The sequence below is a fragment of the Hyperoodon ampullatus genome, assembly GCF_949752795.1.
Source record: "Hyperoodon ampullatus genome assembly, chromosome: 9".
NCBI classification, from domain to species: Eukaryota; Metazoa; Chordata; class Mammalia; order Artiodactyla; family Ziphiidae; genus Hyperoodon; species Hyperoodon ampullatus.
The window spans coordinates 72,089,582-72,112,972 of NC_136922.1; the positions used below are offsets into that span (position 1 = coordinate 72,089,582).

At 38.5% G+C, this 23,391-nt stretch overlaps 2 protein-coding genes across 2 annotated transcripts in view; both read left to right on the top strand.

The window, feature by feature from the left end:
- Positions 1-4,698: 4,698 nt before the first annotated feature.
- Positions 4,699-4,893, top strand: LOC307057769 (uncharacterized protein; the record flags this gene model as incomplete). The annotated part of the gene is made up of 1 exon (XM_079711025.1): positions 4,699-4,893. One exon carries the CDS (start codon positions 4,699-4,701, stop codon positions 4,855-4,857), a length of 159 nt encoding a protein of 52 aa, XP_079567151.1. The 3' UTR covers positions 4,858-4,893.
- Positions 4,855-23,391, top strand: part of IFRD1 (interferon related developmental regulator 1) — a 32,640-nt gene continuing 14,103 nt past the window's right edge. Inside the window, exons 1-8 of the mRNA XM_079711024.1 lie at positions 4,855-4,991; positions 10,237-10,341; positions 10,485-10,569; positions 11,338-11,462; positions 13,279-13,436; positions 16,122-16,172; positions 16,255-16,433; positions 16,523-16,631. Of these exons, the coding sequence (XP_079567150.1) occupies positions 4,901-4,991; positions 10,237-10,341; positions 10,485-10,569; positions 11,338-11,462; positions 13,279-13,436; positions 16,122-16,172; positions 16,255-16,433; positions 16,523-16,631 (903 nt within the window). The 5' untranslated portion in view covers positions 4,855-4,900. The remainder of the gene's footprint in view (positions 4,992-10,236; positions 10,342-10,484; positions 10,570-11,337; positions 11,463-13,278; positions 13,437-16,121; positions 16,173-16,254; positions 16,434-16,522; positions 16,632-23,391) is intronic.

Below are 23,391 nucleotides of genomic sequence, written 5' to 3' on the forward strand. Positions count from 1 at the left end.
CAGGCGGTCATGCGAGCGGTGGGAAGCAGCAGATGAAGCTTCGCTCACTGGCGGCTGCTCGCCTCCTGCTGTGCGGCCCGGTTCCTAACAGGTGCAGGCCAATATCCGTCCTCAGCCCGGGGGTTAGGGAACCCTGACTTAAAGGATGAGGGGGGAGATTGTGGACAATGTTTCAGGCAGAGCAGTGACATTCAATCATTTATCCATTTATTCATTCAGTAAACACAAATTGAATAGCTACCAACTTCCAACACTGAACTTGAAGAAAGAGCAGTAAATAAAGCAAACAAAACCTCCTTTCTCATAATCTTAACATTCTGGTAGGACAGAGAGACGATGATAATTGAACTAGAAAAATATTAGGTAGTGAGATGTGCTTTGGGATAATAACACAGGCAGGGTGGTGGTGGGTTGGGCGAGGGTGGAGGGTGGGACAGGCATTGCTAGGGAGATGTCATTTAGGCTGAGATTTAAATGGCAACTGTAGAAAGCTCAGCTGATGATCTTATCAGGCTGGGGGAGGAGCTGTTACAAAAGTCTTAAGGAGGAAGGAACTCTGTATTTTGAGTTGGCAAAGAAGATGCTTGAGGTGTGTTTGAATTGGCATGGGTGAGAAGAGGCTCCTGAGACGAGAAGGAGAGGTGGGCAGGTACCAAACCTGTGTGAGCATGGTGACCTCACAGACCTTAGAAGCATCCGGTATGGCAGTAAGGAAGGGCCTTGTTGTTAGGGGATAAGAGGTGAGTTGAGAGAGACAGGCAGGAACCAGATTATGACAAGTCTTAGATGGAGAATCTGGGAGGCATTTATTTCTGCTTAAAGCTATGCAAAGAATCCCAAGGAAGCCATGACTAAAGTCAGTCAAAGAAATCCTTTCATGTTCATGTCTTCAAGGGAGGTTTGAATACCAAGTCTTGTGTTACTTGTTCTTGAACCAAAATCCTCAATATATATACCCCATGAGAGATTAGAACTCTTCTCAAGTCCACAAATTCAGATTAATGTAAGATTTATTTTTGCAACATCTGAATATACTTACCATGATGGTGATACCTGTTAGGTGGAATGTTAAACTGGATTAGGTTGTGTTTATAGGAGGAGGATACATCTTCCTATGAGTAAGAGGTATGAGGGAGCACATAACATCAAGTTGGAAACAAATATGTGATATTTATCAGAGCATTTCAAGGGAGACCTTTGCCTCATAGTACCTGAGGGAGACACTGCTAGCTGCCTGTCTTATAGGCGTGATCTTCATTCTCATCGACAGAACCTCAGATTTGATTATCAACGAACTTAATTAAAAATACTTGTCTTCTAGACTCCCTTGTGACTAGGAATCGTATTTGACAAAAGTGTAGCCATTGAGATATAAGCAGAAGTCCCTGCAGAGGCAAAGTCTGGCTAGGAGAAAATCCCTTTGTCCTCTTCCCCTTCCCTCCTGGTTATTTGTAGCTATTCTGTGCTTATTTGATGTTGTTTGGAGTCTTCTAATTTCTACAAATATATTGCAAAACTAATACGTTGAGTTAAGGACCACTGTTTTATGACGTCTATGGCTAAATCTTTCTGGTACTTGTACTGATCTGAAACTAAACTATGGACATAAAGACAATAAGATGATTTTATCAAAAATATCTTTCAGAGTTCATTATACTAAAAGTAACACTCCATGTATGTAATGTTGCTGCCTTTTCTTGACCGAGCAAAATCTAGTCAACAAATATTTCTTGAACATTCATTTAACATATACTGACCCCCTATAATTACAAAGATAACACTTCTTTACATGCCATGAGGGAAAGAGATGATGCAAACAGGGTTCTTGTTTTGGGGGAGTTGACAGTTTCACGAGATGACGGATGTTTTTACAAACAAATGTAAAGCAAGTATGTATATGATGTGGTAGGTCATAGCTAGGCCTGCCCAATAAAAACCTCCAAGTGGATGTGAATGGATGTAGATAAAAGGAGCATGCCCCAAATGTAGGCAAAGCACAAGTTTCAAGGCCTGAAACCTGGACATTAAGCCTGGGTGATGTGGCTCACAGAGTAGCAAAATTATTGCCTTACTTGTAGTATGAGTTGTTTCTGGATGACCAAGAGCCTGGGGTTATGAAAGGTATAATTCTATGATCCTCCAGTCTGGGGTCATCTCACTCAGTGTGGGCCAAGGCCACTGGGCTTCAGACATACAGTCATCTGAAGGGATGATATAAGGGCATCAGTGGGAGCTGTGTCCACCAACCGGCATCCTTATCTGGTTTACTTGCAGCTTCAGGATTAAACAAAGTAAAAGCAATGCTGAAATAATGCCCTTTGAATAGCATCCTTGAATAGGCTGTGTGGCCTGTGAGGGTGTAATAAGTGCCATTAGAGCATTACAAAGAGTTTTAAGAGTTGTGAGGAAAAAGAAACAATTTTGGTTGGAGGCTTTAGGAAGGAAGGAAGTTGAATTTGAGCTAGATCTTGAAAGATGGATAAAATTTTCCAAGGTGAACATGGGAGGAAGGACATTACAGAGCACTGGACAACGTGAATGATAAAATGGAGGCAGGACAACAGAGCTGTGTACTGGAAGCCAGGAGCAGTGCAATGTGGCTGAAGCACAGGGCGTGTACCAGGAAGCAGTGAAAGATGGGCTGAAGAGGGAGTCCAGGCCAGGGGAAGAAGGTTGGCATTGGATATATTGGTAATGGGAACCAAGGAATGTTTTTGAGCAACTACTAAACATGTGAATTAGTAAAATAGGGGATATACGAATAAATCTGGCAATATTATCATGCATTAAATATGGTGAAATGACTGGCAAGATCCCTTAAAATGCTCAGGCACCAACTGAGGTCATGTGTGATCGGAGAAGAGGACATGAATTTAGGTGTTTTATGGTAAAACTGATTATTTTTAGGGAAACCAGGTATGACTCTGAGTTTTTGAATTTGGACATATGGGAGGACAGTAGTACTGTGAACACACAAAGGGAAAACAGGAAGAGGGAAACAGTATTAGAGATGCTGGACTGAGGTGCATATGGAACATTCAGGTGGAAATGTGCTACTTGCCATTGAAAAGAAAATAAGAGAAGGACTCAGGAGAGAGGTGGAGTGGGGGATGAGTCACCTACACTGAGGTGAGTCAGTGAGTTTGGTCTGTCATAAGCATAATACATAAACTTAAAAACAGGTCCTAAATACATGACAAATGTAACAAGGAATTCAGAGATCTTAGGCGCACCTTGGAAAATAAAAAACATGGAAAGTATTGGTATTCATAGCTCATGTTTGTTTTACCAGCTGTTAAATTCCCAAAACCCAATCCTTATCTCAGATTGACCTCCTAACTGGAAGGAAGACTTGACAAAGGACACATTCTTGTATAGAAATCTGAATCGCCAGATCTTTCTAGTCTAGAGCAGGAGAAATACAGGAACTACATGACTAAGTAGATTAAAGCACATCTTTTTCAAAGGGGTGTGGCACATAGCCTTGAACCACAATTTGAGATTTTTCTTGTTTCTTTCAGGTAGGATTGTATTGCTATAAACTTTCTTCTTAGAACAGCTTTTGCTGCATCACATAGGTTTTGGGTTGTTGTGTTTTCATTGTCATTTGTTTCTAGGTATTTTTTGATTTCCTCTTTTATTTCTTCAGTGATCTCTTGGTTATTTAGTAGTGTATTGTTTAGCCTCCATGTGTTTGTATTTTTTACACTTTTTTTTCCTGTAATTGATATCTAGCCTCATAGCATTGTGGTAGGAAAAGATACTTGATATGATTTCAATTTTCTTAAATCTACCAAGGCTTGATTTGTGACCCAAGATATGATCTATCCTGGAGAATGTTCCATGAGCACTTGAGAAAAATGTGTATTCTGTTGTTTTTGGATGGAATGTCCTATGAATATCAATTAAGTCCATCTTGTTTAATGTATCATTTAAAGCTTGTGTTTCCTTATTTATTTTCATTTTGGATGATCTGTCCACTGGTGAAAGTGGGGTGTTAAAGTCCCGTACTATGATTGTGTTACTGTCGATTTCCCCTTTTATGACTGTTAGCATTTGCCTTATGTATTGAGGTGCTCCTATGCTTTGAACCACAACAATGATAGATACTGATGATCGCTAAACTAATTCAACAACTAAAACCATGGAAACGTACCTAAGGAGGGGTATGGGCTGAGCCTGGGCAGAGCTCACAGGCAAGTAGGGTAAAGGTTAAGGAGAAGAACACGAGCTTCTGGAGACAGACCAGCAATGCGGATTGCGTAGCTCCCAGTTGGAAGCAATCCCAGTTGGAAGCGGGCTGTCGTCATTAGGCATGCTCCTCACTGGCTACCGCCTCCGTCAATTCCAAGGCGGGGCCACGGGAGGCAGGGGAAGGGTCTCGAGAAACGAAGCAAGCGCGTAGAAAAGCCCGTTGGGAGGAGCTGGGAGCCGGCTCCCCAGGGCTGACTACATTTCCCAGAATTCAAGACGGCAACGAAGACCGGCTCCCTGGCCGCCGCTGGAAGACTTGCGGCATGGGATCGGTAGTCAGCATCCTTCGGCCGCCCTAAGCCCGCCTCTGGTGGGGAGGTCTATAGGGATTGGCTAGTGAGAGTTCGAGTCCCGCCCACGTATGGTGACGAAAGGCGGCGGTCTTGCTACTTAAGGCGTCGTGGCCTCACCCGCCCCGCCTTAGCTCCAGCGCTAGAGAGAAACATGTATCGTTTCCGATCACAGCTCTTCACGGGGATTTCTGCTGCCGCCACCGCCCACTCTTACCCGCGCCGCTTCTCGCCTCTGTTGTTAGTCGAAAACTCGCCTCTCAGCCGCCCGCCGCACAGACGCACGAGTAAAAAGTGCAGCTCCATCGGCTGATCTTCGCTAAGCTCCGAGTTTAGGCGGCACCGGGCGTCCCACGATGCCGAAGAATAAGAAGCGGAACACTCCCCATCGCGGTGGCAGTGGTGGCGGCGGTTCAGGGGCAGCTGCAGCGACGGCGGCGACAGCAGGTACGAGGGTATCCCCGCCGCCGGTGCCCCAGTTGCCGGCCAGGCTGGCAAGTCTCTTAACCTTGGGTACCGTGGGAGGTGTAGTTCTTTTCCTCTAGACGTTTGCGTCGGCGGGGCACCTGAGGTGGCCGGCGAACTACACTTCCCAGCGTGCCCCGGTGGCCGTACCTCGCGCGATTTAGATCTGGCATGCGAGCCGAACTCGGGCACCGGCCGTGGAGTCTGGGAGGGGCGAATGGGTCCTTGGGTCTGGGAAGGGGTTGGCATCGGGGGTGACCGGGAGCTGGCAGGAGAGGAACTGTTCTCAGAGGCAGGTGCTGGCTCTCTAGAGCTCTCCTTGACGGAGGGTGGGGCCGGGCTCGGAGTTCCGTCCATGCTGTCACTGGTCACCTTTGACCACCCGGCTCCAACATGGAGTTCTCGGGAATGCCAAACGTCCGGCGGGTTTGGACTGGCTCTTGCGTCACGCGGCCTGGGCCTTACGTGGTGGGGCCGGGGTGACGCAGAGGCGCCCATGTGGTATCCGTTCCGCTGCCTTCTTGCGCATGCCGCGTGTCCACCTGGCTTGGCGGAGGCGTCGGAGGCGGGGGGCCACTGTCCCAGAGTAGGCTCTGCTCCTGTCCCTATCTGGCACCCGAACAAATCCCGAGCCCCCAGCTCTCCTGCGACCAGTCGAGGCGACCTCCTACTCCTCGGGGCAGAAACCGCGTTCTCCTTTGTGCCGTATTCTATAGGTTCTCTGATGGGAGCCCGGGATAGGCGGGAATGGTGAAGAGCTCAGATTGCAATTGGCCAAAAGTTTAGGGTATTTTTGTCTCCTCTTTGCAAAGTTGAAGCTTTTCCTGGATGGGTAGGTGCTTAACTGAATTAATGATTCTTTACTCCTAACTATACGGCTAAGAAAAAAGGACTTAAAGCAGAAAGCCCTACGAGACACAGCATACTGAAAGCTAGTGTTAAACTGGGTAAAATCAGCACGTTTAATAATTGCTTTCTTGAAGCTTTGAAATTAAATGTTGGAATATCCTCAGATGTTATCACATCGGAACTACTACCAGCCATATATACTTGTCAACACAGTTTCCACTTTGACCGTCAGAATGATATGCCTTTGTTCTTTAGCAAGTAAATAGGCCAGTTTTCTTGTTAAAGATGATTGGAAGCTGGTATTTTAAAAGCTTTCCTATAGGATTTATAGCAGCACGAAAACTTTGTGATCATGTATTAAATATTTAATAATTGACAAGAATGAATTATTATAAATGTAGTTTTTTCCCTTTTCTTTATATCGCTTTTTATTTTGATTGAATGCTTTCGGTGTTCATGAAATTCATTCTTGATCAAGAATGATCAAGATATTTTATATCTTGATCAAGATATAAAATACACAGTTTGTTGTGGCATCTAGTTGCTCTGTGTGAATTGAGGATACATACCTCTCTACCTTTCTGCTTCAGCTTTCCTCATCTGAAGTAAACATTTAAATTCTGTCTAGAAGGTCCGTATTAATTTTATTCTTCTTTAAGTTTACCTTTTTATTATCATTTATTATTATTAATTATGGAGATGCAGCAAGCTAAAGTCATTTTGAAAATGGTAATGATGTTACTAATGGCTTCCTTGAATCACAAACAAACCTTTATTCCCTTCTGGAGCTTCCTGTCCAGCCTCCTTCCTTCCTGGTACTTAGAGAATAATATCAGGAGGCAGTGGGGGATTGCCTTTCAGATTTTACCTTGAGGTTCATTTGCGACCTTTCATCGTCAGGAAAAGAATTATTTGATTAGTTTATAAAACTATACATGCTTTGACTATCTTTGGAAGTTTACACTAGAACTTATTAACTGTGCTTGCCTCTAATTGGGCCTGGGGGGTGAGCTTTACTTTTTGAAAAGTTTCATTTGGTTCTTTGTGAATATTACTTAAATCAATAAATGAATAAATAATAGTTGAGTAGAAGAGGTGGAAAATTGTCACAAACTTGTACTTAAAAGTCACTTATCTTACTGGTATTTTTAAGTGACATCTAGAAGAAATGGGATTCAAATGAGATCTTCCCGTGTACAGCCGAAAGATAACCAACTTCTCTCTATCACTTTGGGTTTCCCTTTTAAATTCTCTGCTTTTTAAGTTAGTGGACAGGTCTAGGAAACTAATAAAATTGACCTTTCGTTCAAGTGTGCTTATTTTTCGTGGCACTTAATTTGAAGAGAGCATTTTTAGGAAAGAACAAAACTTTGTTAATACATAAGCCCTCTAAGAAATAAGGACTTTATGTGTCTAAGTGCCACCTCATTAGTGGTACTTAGGATCACAAGGTGGGTGAGTGTGACCTAGATATCAGACATTCATACAGGATTTTTTTCCTCATTTTTTTCTTTTTTTTAAATCTCTTTTTCCCTTGAGCCTTGGGAAATCATTGAAACTTAGAGAAGGGAGCTGTGTAAGACCTGGATAGGAAACTCTTCTTGACAGTTGAAAAATAGGCTGAATATGAAAAATAAAGAACGTAATTTGATTTGTGAATAAATGTTAGTAAAAGTTAAGTAGATGACTCAACTGTTGCCATAACTTCAAATCATGAAAACACATGAAGATAGATCCAGAAATAGAGTATGATGGCATAGGTCTTTGTTTATTTGTTTATTCCTGTCCTAGAAGCACTATGATTAAGAAGTTTTGGGATCTTGGTTTCATTGCTTATTCTTTTTTTTTTTTTTTTTTTTTTAAATTTATTTATTTTATTTGTTTTTGGCTGGGTTGGGTCTTCGTTGCTGCGTGCAGGCTTTCTCTAGTTGTGGAGAGCAGGGGCTATTCGTTGCGGTGCGCAGGCTTCTCATTGCTGTGGCTTCTCTTGTTGTGGAGCACAGGTCCTAGGCATGCAGGCTTCAGTAGTTGCAGCACGTGGTCTCAGTAGTTGTGGCTCACAGGCTCTAGAGCACAGGCTCAGCAGTTATGGCACACAGGCTTAGTTGCTCCGTGGCATGTGGGATCTTCCCAGACCAGGGCTTGAACCCGGGTCCTCTGCATTGGCAGGCGGATTCTTAACCACTGCACCACCAGGGAAGCCCTCATTGCTTATTCTTTATGCTTCACTACTTTGATTGGCACACTTTATTCTCTTTCAGATAGCCGGCAGATTTGAAGACCACTTGCTTCCTGTGTTGATTTAAAAATCTGCTGAAGTCTCACCTCTGTTTTGATTTAAAAAAAAAAGACACCCCCCATTTAAAAAAAAACAGCAACAGGCTTAATTAAACTTAGAGAATTTTTGAAAAGCTTATCCTATGATATAGTAAATGGTACAGATTTCTTGAATATAGAGACCTAAGTGATACAATCTTAGGTTTGTATTGTATCCTTGTACCTAAGGATACAATTTTAGGTACAGTCTTTGATTCGAGCTCAGAGGTAAATCAGATGACTCAAGTCACTTTTGGGGCAGAATTTGGGACTTATTTTAACTCAGTGCTCAATGTAATTGATGACTAGGTAATCTTTTTATTAATATGAAATTCCCACAAAACAAAAGTGACTAGAAATGACAGTGACCAGGAATGTACATTTACTCCTTAAGTTAATGAAGGTGAGAGAAAGATTCTAGCTTAAAAAAAAAGATTTTAAGTTTTTAGTAATAGCACTGATATTTTAAAACTGTTGGATTTGTTAGAACCTTTCTTTTAAAGGTAATTTATCTGTCAGGCTTTTATCTATTTTTTTATGCTACATCAAATACCAAAACGTTTTTTTTTTTTTAGTTCTTAAATCTTGGCTCTTTATTGCTGGAAAATACTCACACAAACTTTAAAAGGGCACTATCAGTTTTCCCAAGGAAGCGACGGGAGTGTCAGCACTTGTGACTAGGAACAAATGTTCACGTGTGCACCCATCGTAGTAGGAAAGTCATCATCCAAATTAGTCACTAGTCACCACAGTAAAGTGGGTTTTTAAAATACTGTAGTCACTTTTGAAATCGGCATGTGAAAAAAGTCAAATCTTAAACATTGCTCACTTAAATAATTCAAAATCTTCGAAGCAAAGTCCCAATTTTAAACACACCATGTCTACAGTCTTGATCAGCTTGCAGCTTGCCCATAGTTCTTTACTTGCAAAAATGAGGCAGTTCTGTAAAGACTCTCAAATTGATGCTTTCTGTCTCCAGTGGACGTGGCACTGTGAAGTCTGCCATAGAGTACTGGCCGAGAGAAAGGAGGGCCTCTGTGCAGTGCTTGAGGACCATTTAAGTGGTCCTCACTTAAGAAGCCCTGCCTCTTAAGTGATTCACACGCTAGTTCACACGACTTCTCAGCTCTTCCAACTTCCATGACTCAGGAACAAAAATCCTGTAGTTCACTGCACTGGGTATCACCCAAATAACCCATCAGAGCTCTTTATAATTTCATACACATCTCATCAGCACTGTAGTTCTTTAGTGATCAATTACTTCATCCAATTCCTATCATTACTTTCTATGCCATTTTGGATCCACTTGTCAACATCCCCATCCAAAACTTCAATTTTAAGCCTTTTTTGACCCTCTCAATTCAAGTTGTCTTTAAAACTACCATCCCTTAACTTCTTAAATTCCCCTTCACATAAGACATGTGTAACCTAAAAACTAACCCGTTCACCAGTTAATGTTTACTAAGCCCAGTTATTCTCATTGGAACATATATTCGTTTTATTCTTACGATGGTCAGTTTTCATTGTTGTCATGATTTGAAGTAGTTTTTTCATCTGTAATACCACTTTTTGTATCACCAAAAATGGGTGCTGCATGTTAGATGATTGATATATTTCTGAAGTTGATGTATATTGTAAACAGTTGGTGCTCTGAAATACATATTAGGTGAATTGACTTATGTTAGGAATTTTTTTTTTTTTTTTTTTTTGCGGTACGCGGGCCTCTCACTGTTGTGGCCTCTCCCGTTGTGGAGCACAGGCTCCGGATGCGCAGTCTCAGCGGCCATGGCTCACGGGCCCAGCCGCTCCGCGGCATGTGGGATCTTCCCGGACCGGGGCACGAACCCGTGTCCCCTGCATCGGCAGGCGGACTCTCAACCACTGTGCCACCAGGGAAGCCCCATGTTAGGAATTTAAGTGTATTCTTTTGTAAAAAATCATCTCATAAATAAGTTTGGGTTTTTATTACTGAATTTTTTGTAAGTAAATTTTAAAATCCCAAGTTAAGTATTTGCATATATGACAACAAAATCATTTACCTTCACCCTCTTTTACCTATTAGGTGGCCAGCATCGAAATGTTCAACCTTTTAGTGATGAGGATGCATCGATTGAAACAATGAGCCATTGCAGTGGTTACAGTGATCCTTCCAGTTTTGCTGAAGATGGTATGAGTTTTCAGTTAAGATTTGCAACGTTAGATAAAAGGATGATTTAGGTGGAGGAATTCTTGTAGCTAAGTATACTATTACCGCTCCCTGTCTGCTTTTTTCTATTTAAATTACAGTGGTTGGTTTTTATTATTCTTTAGGACCAGAAGTCCTCGATGAGGAAGGAACTCAAGAAGACTTAGAGTATAAGTTGAAGGGATTCATTGACCTGACCCTAGATAAGAGGTAGGAATTACTGGAAACTCTTTTCTTCTGGGTGATTTCTGTCAGCCACTTTTTATTTAAAATATGTGCAGTTCTTTCATTTAACATTATGTTTTTCTAAAGCTCGATTTGTTTACTTTGTATATCTTAGTGTTTCTTATTCCTTTGGACTTTTAATGTATCAGTAGATAGGAACATGCCACTAGAATTTAGATTAATAGCCTAAGATTAGTCGTTGTTCAGCATAAGAGCACATAACTGTATTTGATAACTGAAATGGATTTGTTGAATTAAAAGTTAATCTTCAACTAGAAAGTATAACTAAACTTCAAAAAGTATCAAAGCTAAATTGTTTTCTTACTTAACAGTAGCTCTAGAACCAACTTAAAACAAATGGAATTAAAAAGCCCAGAAGATTCAAACAAGAACTCTAGACTTCTGTAGTGTTAAAAAAAAGTGTGAGTTTACTTGAATATGTAATGTAGGAGAACATGTCTTATACATTGAAACTATAAAATTCTATGTGGTCATTTAACATTGTGGTTATTAAACTAATAAACAGAAAACATTATGATACAGAGTAGCTTAAAATCTTTTGTGTAATAAGGTGAGTTGTAGATGAAAATTAAATTATTATTGAAGAACTGTGAGAGCTTGATGAAAATTAGGTTTTAAATAATGTATAAATAGAAAAAGTTGAGAGGGAAATAAGCTAAGTTTTTAAAAGTCTCATTGACCGATGGTATACTCCAATTGGATATTCTTTCTCTTACATTTTGTTTTAAACAGTGCGAAGACGAGGCAGGCAGCTCTTGAAGGTATTAAAAATATACTGGCTTCAAAGATGCTTTATGAATTTATTCTGGAAAGAAGAATGACTTTAACTGATAGCATTGAACGCTGCCTGAAAAAAGGTAATGTCCATATTTTTGAGTCACAGTCACAGAACTGAAAAGGAATTTGCTACCTTCTGTGCAGTAATATTTGTTAATAGCACTTAGAAGTCTGGCTCACTCTTATAACTTTGTAATTGGCAGGGAATATGCCAGGCTTGTTAGAACTCAAAATCAAACTTGTTAGCTTTGTTTTGTTTATGTAATAAACAGTTTGAAACTAGGAAGGATTGGGGTGGATTATCAACTTTAGTTGTATCAGAAGAGGTGTTTGCCATTCTTTTGTATATAAGGAAGGCTTGAAACCATGTGTCAGATGTCAACCAAAAGTATTATTTATAAGCCATCCTACTTCATTTTTCTAAAATTAAAAAAGTATCATAATTATCTACCTCATTTTCTTATTTAAAACATCAATCATACCTGTCAATGACACCATTTCAGGATATCCCTTGGAATATTTGAATTCTAGAACTTTGTAGTGGAGATTCTGGAATTCATATTATGATCATAGAACTTTTATGATATAGAACTTTTAAGAATGAAGAGAGACCTTAAAGATTAAGTCTAGTATTATCAAACTTTCAATTTTAGGAACTGCCAGATTTAAAAAGATTTGGGGCTGCCAGCTTAATTATTTTGCCAAGTAAGGACATTATGAAAATAATTAGCTTCAACTATCGTTATCACTTTATCAACAGAATATTTCTAGCACCAAAAGTGTAGGAAGCACACATGTTCCTTTAAATTGAATGTGCTTAGCTTTATGTTCTTATTCTCATTTTGCTTCAGGTGAAAGCTTTGTCAAGAATGGGTGTTTGGAAACCTTTGATCTAATCCACCTCTCATTGTATAGGAAAAAGAAAGGCCTAGGAAACAGGAGACTGGTCTAAAGTTATATACCTTGTTACTGGTATAGTTGATAACAGAGCCAACTTTTTTGAGATATTACAATGGCTTTGTTAAAAGTGTTTACATTGAAAGTGTATCCACAAGGTAATTAGACTAGGTGACCTTTAAAAATTTCTTACAACCTGCATAAATATTTAATTTATCAGATAATAACTTAAGTTCAAAACTTGCCCCAATCCTTTGGTGTATATAGTTCTCAAGAGTTAACTTACATTTACCTTTATATTAACGTATTTTCTATAGCTTTAAAGAATCCCTTATTTTTAAAATATTTTTATTTTTATTTTTTGGCCGTACCATGCAGCTTGTGGGATTTTTTGTTCCCCGACCAGGGATGGAACCCGAGCCCTCGGCAATGAGAGCTCAGAGTCCTAACCACTGGACCACCAGGAAATTCCCAAGAATGCCTTATTTTTAATCCCTTATTTATTAAAAAAAACAAAACAAAACAAAAAAACACTGGTGGAGGAAGCCCTGAAAGTTTAGTTTACCTCATGGGCTGTGTACATCTGAAATGCTTGTCAGATTAATTCAAGGGCTACTTGAGCACTATTTTATGAGTACATGAAGGATTTGGAAGGTCAGATCAGCTTGAAATGCATTATTTGGCTGAACTGTTACAGTACTCCCTTAAAATTGGTGTTAATCTCCATTTCACAGATGAGGAAATGTTTTGAGAATAAGAGTAACTGGTTGAAGATCATTTGGCTAATACGTGGTAGATCTAGGATTTGAGTGAGGTCTATTTCCAGAGTTTGAGCTCTTTAACCTCACTAGATTTATAGCTCATGTCAAAGCCTTGAGCATATTACGAGTTTCATAATTGGTAGATGCTATTTTGAAATTGAACAAATTTGGGAGATTGCTGCCTTAATAAGTCTGTTGAAAATGATTTGTCATAGTTGCATTGTGGCTTCTTTTATAGGTAAAGGTGATGAGCAGCGTGCAGCTGCAGCATTAGCATCTGTTCTTTGTATTCAGTTGGGCCCTGGAATTGAAAGTGAAGAGGTTTTAAAGACTCTTGGACCAATCCTGAAGAAAATAATTTGTGATGGAACAGCTAGTATCCAGGCTAGGCAAACTGTAAGTATAGGATTTTTTAATTTATAGATCTATCTAGGCATGACAGCCAGACCTTGTGATGAATGATCTAGGAAAACAGCATCTTTAAAAAATATAGCAGGTTTTTTATTAACATTTTATTCTCATTTGTCCCTTTGTTTTTTGAATTTTATTTTTTTTATTTATTTATACAGCAGGTTCTCATAAGTTCTCTATTTTATCCATATTTGTGTGTATATGTCAATCCCAATCTCCCAATTCATCCCACCACCACCCCCATTTGCCTTTAATTTTAGTGAGCAGGCTCAATATGACAATTGCACTCTTAAATTTTCTGAGACTCAATAGAGCATCCCATATAGAGAAGATTTCTACATGTTTGAGATTGAACATCATTTGCCGATATGAAATACAGTGCTATGTTGAGTTATTTAGGATGATCCAGTTTTTATTGGAGCTTAAAGAAATAGTCTAGACAATGTTTATTGTGTGGTTACTTTTTATTCTAAGAAATATAATGGAGTGGTTTTTTAAAAAAAATTCTGGCTGTTGTGGCCTAAAAGTCCTTATGAGAGAGCTGAATGCTGTAGTTACACAGGTGGATTTGATAGATGTAGGAAACTCTGACTTGTGAAATATTCATCTGGTTTTGGGGTTTGGAATAGCTTTCATTCTCTAATTGATATATACCACTTGCAACACTTAAGACTGTGGGTTGTGGGGGTTTTGTTTTTGTTTTTTTTTTTGGTTGTTGGTTTTTGGTGTGCTAATAAGTGATTTAAATGATCACATGAACATGTTTTGCTTTATTCACAGAAACATGAGGTGGTTGTAGTGGATTTAAAAAGTGGATTTGAATCTTAATGGATTTTAAGATTTGAATGTTATGGACCTTAAGAATCTTAAGAGTCTTAATAGATCTTAAAAATTTAATTTTAGTGGATTTGAATTTTAAGCTGTTTTCCTAACAAGAGAACCAGTTTAAGTTTAAAGCTTTTTAATACTGATTATTCAAATTAGCTTCCTCTTTAGTATTACTTACGGTAAATGACATTAATCTTTGTATCAGATAAACCCTGAAGTCTTAGTGGCTTAATAAAAGTTAACTTCTTGTTTATATCACTGCCCAGTCAAGTCAGCAGGGTCCCTAGGCATCCATCGTGCATCTCTGCCCTACCTCTAGGTCCTTTCAGATGGCAACTATGGTAGCTAGATGGGGAAAGCTAGAGGACAGAGACACATCGCTTCTGCCAAGAGTTCCTTGGTTTACCAACTGTATGGCTGCTGGGAATAGTCTAGCTCTTTCTCCCAGAGGCAAAGGAATAGGAGTTCGGTGACATTATAGGAATCTCTGCCCCGCAATATTTAGTAATCCTAAAATATTTACTCACGCTTTTGCTCTTTATCTTTCTGTTCTTCCTTTCTGTGTAGTTTCATGTAACTTTTAAATTGTGCAGGAGTATGGGGTATTTGAAATGTTTGACAGAAAACACTGTTGATCAGACATTTGAGGTGATCACTTAATTTTGGTTGCATGTGGGTTTATGTGGTCATCTAAAGGCCCTTTCTTCATCCTTCTCACTCTTGCTGTGAATTAAAATAAAAAAATTAAAAAACTAGCAGTCTTCTGCATATTAGCAGAAGGAATCTTTATTAAACGTAGGCAGTCCTAATTTTTAATCTGCCATTTCTCTTAGTAATCAAAAGGAGAGATGTGGCCTTGCTTCTGCTGCTTACTTAGGAGAAGGGATGATAGATTGAAATTTTTCTTTACTAAGAATAATGCGTAGGCTACTTTTGAATTTTAACAATGTCCGATTTTCACCAGGATAAACTAATGAAAATAAAATAGTGACACCAAGCAGATTAATATTACAAGTGTCCTCATATTACTGGAACAGAACTAGCTGAAACCTGGGCATATGAATGACGACTTTAAAGACTTAAGCTTTAAGCTTTAATGGTACTTGGAGCAACATGAGGGAATTTTAGTGATAACATACGGGGAAAAGGGAAATGAAGAAGAATAAAGCCTTACGAATTTCAAATTTTGTTTTTATATGATTAATTTGTTAGAGCAGTGTTCTGAGAATTCATGGCTCCTATTTATGTTGCAGATAGATTGTATATAGATATTCTGAATCTGTTTTATTAGGTAAGATTACCTTGGTAATCTTGGACTGTGTACTCACTTGTTTAGCATCCCCCCCCCAAAAAAATAAACAATTATAGGATTCCCAACCTCTTTTCAACATATTCCAAAATAAGTAAAATCTGAGTTAATGAGATCCTTCTTTAAGTCAGAAGTTTGAGGACAGCTATTTAAATTTTTTGAGATTTGTGTTTTAAAGGTTTTTAATAGAGTAGGTTTCTTTATCTCAAATGTCCACACTTATCTCTGTCTTTGAGTTGGAGTTGAAGTTTGAAATGATCTGCTAGATTAACGAAGGAAAACCTGAGAGAAATGGAGTAACTTCCCTAAAGTCATACTCTGAGTTTAGTAGCAGACCTTAGTGGGTTTTAGCCAAAACCCACTTCCCTTAACTTTTGACCTTATATTCTTTCTTTCTTTTTAATACTGTACTTGGGACCTAATGTAGTCATGTAGTTGAGAAATTTTTCACATTGAATTATAAAAGCAGGAAGATGTAGAATTAATAAGAAAATGGCAAACATTAATGTCTGTTTTCATTTTGCTTTTTTTAGTGTGCAACTTGCTTTGCTGTTTGCTGTTTTATTGCCACAGATGACATTACTGTAAGTAGACAACCTTATGAATCCAGTTGTTTGCACATTTCTCATTTAAGATGGTATCTTATTTCCTGTTCTTATGCATTAGGAGCTGTATTCAACTCTGCAGTGTTTGGAAAATATCTTCACCAAGTCCTATCTCAAAGAGAAAGACACTAACGTTGTCTGCAGCACCCCTACTACAGCGCTTCATATCAGCTCGCTTCTCATGTGGACATTATTACTGACCATATGCCCAATCAATGAAGTGAAGAAAAAGCTTGAAGTGTATGTATTTTTAGTTTCTTATTTTATAAAATCAACATTTATTGACATAATCGGTTGTGTTCACATAATAATGACTGACTATTTTCTAGGCATTTCCATAAACTTCCAAGCCTCCTCTCTTCTGATGATGTAAACATGAGAATAGCTGCTGGTGAATCTCTGGCACTTCTGTTTGAATTGGCCAGAGGAATAGAGAGTGTAAGTATCTGATAGGTAAAACAAAAAGCTTGCATCACAAGGACCATTATTCCATCATAATCCTCACAATTAAGAAGTGGATGATAACTTTAGAGCATGGCCCACTGAGAACCTAGTGATTGATCGTCCTGCTTCTTAGTGGTGATGTAATACTTTTAAGAGCATAAACCAATAGGGGTTGGTAGAGCAATATTTAAGTGTAGTTCATTATATTTAATTGTTGCTGCCTACAGAACTGAAGTTTAGGTACACTCTTATTACTCATGGAGAGTGTTGTCCCGTATAATCTTTTGGATCTGCTTGGATTTCTCAGACATCAGACACATTAAGGTAGTTCATGCATGGATGCTTTATAATAAATGTTGGACAAATGAATGAAATATTAAGTCAACATAGGTTTGGGATTAAGTCAGATGAGTTTAGTTACTGTTATGTTTAACTTTTAAGCCAAAGATGGAAATAAACATGGCCCTTTAGTCTGGGATATGTGCTTTGCAGTTCTCTACCACTGTCGACTCATAGTTGCTTTTTTTTTTAAACCACAGTTTGGCTTTTGAAGGTATTTGAGTTTGTGATAGGTGACCAATAGGTGATCCACCATCCTGATGGTATTCCAAGTTTAGCACTGAAAAGTCCTGTGTTCTAGGAAACCCTTTGTCTTAGGCTGTATGGGGCATTCGGTCACCCTGGTTTGTGACCTCTATTGTGAATCTTGGGTTACTTACTAGCTGCTTCTTAATTTAAGGAGAAAGACTATTTCTGGAATGAAACTTTGTCTGCAATTAAATAAGTTATTTAACAGTGGATAATTCTAAATAAGATTAATACGTGTTCTGGGTTGCCTTGCTTATTCACATTCCATTCTAGGCCTGTGTTTCGTTGCCCCTCACATCCCTCCTTACTTTGAAAGAGAGCAGGTACGAGGTAAAAGTAAGTTATTAATGCTGTCAGTAGCTAATGAGTCTCCTTATGTGAGAAATTGGAGGACTGAAGTTTAGCAATCCATGTAATTTTATTGAGCTACTTAATGGCTCCTTAACCTCAAGGCACAGAAGCCAGATGTCCCTGTTTTTAATTTTGTATTCCTCTACTGACTAGAAATGGTAATTTCTTTTCTTTTTCCTTTGAAATGCATCTTAAAAGTGAACTAATGATGCAGTTTAAAGTGTATGTGTTGAATTTGTTTAAATATGCATAAATGTAAATATATTACTCCTACATATCTTACGTTCTCTGACTTAATAAATAATATGTGATAGCCAGAACTCATCCAGATGTATTTAATTTGACTGAAGTCCTTGTCAAAGACAAAAATGAACTGGGTTATAAAACAACCTAGTGTTTTGTTTGCTTTTTTTTTTTGCAGTAGGAATTTTATTTTGAATTTTTTGAGGAACATCCATACTATTTTCCAAAGTACCTGCACCAATTTACATTCCCACTAACAGTGCACAAGTGTTCCCTTTTCTCCACATCCTCACCAGTATTTGTTACCTCTTGTCTTTTCGATGATAGCTATCCTAATAGGTGTGAGGTGATTCCTCATTGTGATTTTTTTTTCTAGCATCTTTATTAGAGTATAATTGCTTTACAATGTTGTGTCAGTTTCTGCTTTATAACAAAGTGAATCAGTTATACATATACATATGTCCCCATATCTCTTCCCTCTTGCATCTCCCTCCCTATCACACCCCTCTAGGTGGTCACAAAGCACCGAGCTGATCTCCCTGTGCTATGCGGCTGCTTCCCACTAGCTATCTATTTTACGTTTGCTGGTGTATATATGTCCATGCCACTCTCTCACGTTGTCCCAGCTTACCCTTCCCCCTCCCTGTACTCTGAAGTCCATTCTCTAGTAGGTCTGCATCTTTATTCCCATCTTGCCCCTAGGTTCTTCTGACCATTTTCTTTTTTTTTTTTTTTTTTAAGATTCCATATATATGTGTTAGCATACGGTATTTGTTTTTCTCTTTCTGACTTACTTTGCTCTGTATGACAGTCTCTAGGTCCATCCACCTCACTACAAATAACTCAGTTTCGTTCCTTTTTATGGCTGAGTAATATTCCATTATATATATATGTGCCACATCTTCTTTATCCATTCATCTGTTGATGGACACTTAGGTTGCTTCCATGTCCTGGCTATTGTAAATACAGCTGCAATGAACATTTTGGTACATGACTCTTTGAATTATGGTTTTCTCAGGGTATATGCCCAGTAGTGGGATTGCAGGGTCGTATGGTAGTTCTATTTTTAGTTTTTTAAGGAACCTCCATACTGTTCTCCATAGTGACTGTATCAATTTACATTCCCACCAACAGTGCAAGAGGGTTCCCTTTTCTCCACAGCCTCTCCAGCATTTACTGTTTGTAGATTTTTTGATGATGACCATTCAGACTGGTGTGAGATAATATCTCACTGTAGCTTTGATTTGAATTTTTCTAATGATTACTGATGTTGAGCATTCTTTCATGTGTTTGTTGGCAATCTGTATATCTTCTTTGGAGAAATGTCTATTTAGGTCTCCTGCCCATTTTGATTTTTTTTTTTTTATTAGTTTCTGCTTTATAACAAAGTGAATCAGTCATACATATACATCTGTTCCCACATCCCTTCCCTCATGCATCTCCCTCCCTCCCACCCTCCCCATCCCACCCCTCCAGGCGGTCACAAAGCACCGAGCTGATCTCCCTGTGCTCTGCGGCTGCTTCCCACTATCTATCTACCTTACGTTTGGTAGTGTATATATGTCCATGCCTCTCTTTCCCTTTGTCACAGCTTACCCTTCCCCTTCCCCATATCCTCAAGTCCATTCTCAAGTAGGTCTGTGTCTTTATTCCCGTTTTACCCCTAGGTTCTTCATGACATTTTTTTTTTTTTTTAATTCCATATATATGTGTTAGCATACGGTATTTGTCTTTCTCTTTCTGACTTACTTCACTCTGTATGACAGACTCTAGGTCTATCCACCTCATTACAAATAGCTCAGTTTCGTTTCTTTTTATGGCTGAGTAATATTCCATTGTATATATGTGCCACATCTTCTTTATCCATTCATCCGATGATGGACACTTAGGTTGTTTCCAGCTCCGGGCTATTGTGAATAGAGCTGCAATGAACATTTTGGTACATGTCTCTTTTTGAATTATGGTTTTCTCAGGGTATATGCCTAGTAGTGGGATTGCTGGGTCATATGGTAGTTCTATTTTTAGTTTTTTAAGGAACCTCCATACTGTTCTCCATAGCGGCTGTACCAATTCACATTCCCACCAGCAGTGCAAGAGTGTTCCCTTTTCTCCACACCCTCTCCAGCATTTATTGTTTCTAGATTTCTTGATGATGGCCATTCTGACTGGTGTGAGATGATATCTCATTGTAGTTTTGATTTGCATTTCTCTAATGATTAATGATGTTGAGCATTCTTTCATGTGTTTGTTGGCAGTCTGTATATCTTCTTTGGAGAAATGCCTATTTAAGTCTTCTGCCCATTTTTGGATTGGGTTGTTTGTTTTTTTGCTATTGAGCTGCATGAGCTGTTTATAAATTTTGGAGATTAATCCTTTGTCAGTTGCTTCATTTGCAAATATTTTCTCCCATTCTGAGGGTTGTCTTTTGGTCTTGTTTATGGTTTCCTTTGCTGTGCAAAAGCTTTGAAGTTTCATTAGGTCCCATTTGTTTATCTTTGTTTTTATTTCCATTTCTCTAGGAGGTGGGTCCAAAAGGATCTTGCTGTGATTTATGTCATAGAGTGTTCTACCTATGTTTTCCTCTAGGAGTTTGATAGTTTCTGGCCTTACATTTAGGTCTTTAATCCATTTTGAGCTTATTTTTGTGTATGGTGTTAGGGAATGATCTAATCTCATACTTTTACATGTCCCTGTCCAGTTTTCCCAGCACCACTTATTGAAGAGGCTGTCCTTTCTCCACTGTACATTCCTGCCTCCTTTATCAAAGATAAGTTGGCCATATGTGCGTGGGTTTATCTCTGGGCTTTCTATCCTGATCCACTGATCTATCTTTCTGCTTTTATGCCAGTACCACACTGTCTTAATTACTGTAGCTTTGTAGTATAGTCTGAAGTCAGGCAGCCTGATTCCTCCAGCTCCGTTTTTCGTTCTCAAGATTGCTTTGGCTATTCGGGGTCTTTTGTTTTTCCAAACAAATTTTGAAATTTTTTGTTCTAGTTCTGTGAAAAATGCCAGTGGTAGTTTGATAGGGATTGCATTGAATCTGTAGATTGCTTTGGGTAGTAGAGTCATTTTCACAATATTGATTCTTCCAATCCAGGAGCATGGTATATCTCTCCATCTATTTATATCATCTTTAATTTCTTTCATCAGTGTCTTATAATTTTCTGCATACAGGTCTTTTGTCTCCTTAGGTATGTTTATTCCTAGATATTTTATTCTTTTTGTTGCAATGGTAAATGGGAGCGTTTTCTTGATTTCATTTTCAGATTTTTCATCATTAGTGTACAGGAATGCCAGAGATTTCTGTGCATTAATTTTGTATCCTGCTACTTTACCAAATTCATTGATTAGCTCTAGTAGTTTTTCGGTAGCATCTTTAGGATTCTCTATGTATAGTATCATGTCATCTGCAAACAGTGACAGCTTTACTTCTTCTTTTCCAATTTGGATTCCTTTTATTTCCTTTTCTTCTCTGATTGCTGTGGCTAAAACTTCCAAAACTATGTTGAATAAGAGTGGTGAGAGTGGGCAGCCTTGTCTTGTTCCTGATCTTAGTGGAAATGGTTTCAGTTTTTCACCATTGAGGACAATGTTGGCTGTGGGTTTGTCATATGTGGCCTTTATTATGTTGAGGAAAGTTCCCTCTATGCCTACTTTCTGCAGGGTTTTTATCATAAATGGGTGTTGAATTTTGTCGAAAGCTTTCTCTGCATCTATTGAGATGATCATATGGTTTTTCTCCTTCAACTTGTTAATATGGTGTATCACATTGATTGATTTGCGTATATTGAAGAATCCTTGCATTCCTGGAATAAACCCCACTTGATCATGGTGTATGATCCTTTTAATGTGCTGTTGGATTCTGTTTGCTAGTATTTTGTTGAGGATTTTTGCATCTATGTTCATCAGTGATATTGGCCTGTAGTTTTCTTTCTTTGTGACATCCTTGCCTGGTTTTGGTATCAAGGTGATGGTGGCCTCGTAGAATGAGTTTGGGAGTGTTCCTTCCTCTGAAATTGTTTGGAAGAGTTTGAGAAGGATGGGTGTTAGCTCTTCTCTAAATGTTTGATAGAATTCGCCTGTGAAGCCATCTGGTCCTGGGCTTTTGTTTGATGGAAGATTTTTAATCACAGTTTCAATTTCAGTGCTTGTGATTGGTCTATTCATATTTTCTATTTCTTCCTGAGTCAGTCTTGGTAGGTTGTGCATTTCTAAGAATTTGTCCATTTCTTCCAGGTTGTCCATTTTATTGGCATAGAGTTGCTTATAGTAATCTCTCATGATCTTTTGTATTTCTGCAGTGTCAGTTGTTACTTCTCCTTTTTCATTTCTAATTCTACTGATTTGAGTCTTCTCCCTTCTTTTCTTGATGAGTCTGGCTAATGGTTTGTCAATTTTGTTTATCTTCTCAAAGAACCAGCTTTTAGTTTGGTTGATCTTTGCTATCGTTTCCTTCATTTCTTTTTCATTTATTTCTGATCTGATCTTTATGATTTCTTTCCTTCTGCTAACTTTGGGGGTTTTTTGTTCTTCTTTCTCTAATTGCTTTAGGTGCAGGGTCAGGTTGTTTACTCGAAATGTTTCCTGTTTCTTAAGGTGGGATTGTATTGCTATAAACTTCCCCCTTAGAACTGCTTTTGCTGCGTCCCATAGGTTTTGGGTCGTCGTGTCTCCATTGTCATTTGTTTCTAGGTATTTCTTAATTTCCTCTTTGATTTCTTCAGTGATCACTTCGTTATTGAGTAGTGTATTGTTTAGCCTCCATGTGTTTGTATTTTTTACAGATCTTTTCCTGTAATTGATGTCTAGTCTCATAGCATTGTGGTCGGAAAAGATACTTGATACAATTTCAATTTTCTTAAATTTACCAAGGCTTGATTTGTGACCCAAGATATGATCTATCCTGGAGAATGTTCCATGAGCACTTGAGAAAAATGTGTATTCTGTTGTTTTTGGGTGGAATGTCCTATAAATATCAATTAAGTCCATCTTGTTTAATGTATCATTTAAAGCTTGTGTTTCCTTATTTATTTTCATTTTGGATGATCTGTCCATTGGTGAAAGTGGGGTGTTAAAGTCCCCTACTATGATTGTGTTACTGTCGATTTCCCCTTTTATGGCTGTTAGTATTTGCCTTATGTATTGAGGTGCTCCTATGTTGGGTGCATAAATATTTACAATTGTTATATCTTCTTCTTGGATCGATCCCTTTATCGTTATGTAGTGTCCTTCTTTGTCTCTTCTAATAGTCTTTATTTTAAAGTCTATTTTGTCTGATATAAGAATTGCTACTCCAGCTTTCTTTTGATTTCCATTTGCATGGAATATCTTTTTCCATCCCCTTACTTTCAATCTGTATGTGTCTCTAGGTCTGAAGTGGGTCTCTTGTAGACAGCATATATATGGGTCTTGTTTTTGTATCCATTCAGCCACTCTGTGTCTTTTGGTGGGAGCATTTAGTCCATTTACATTTAAGGTAATTATTGATATGTATGTTCCTATTCCCATTTCCTTAATGGCTTTGGGTTTGTTATTGTAGGTATAGTCCTTCTGTTGTGTTTCTTGCCTA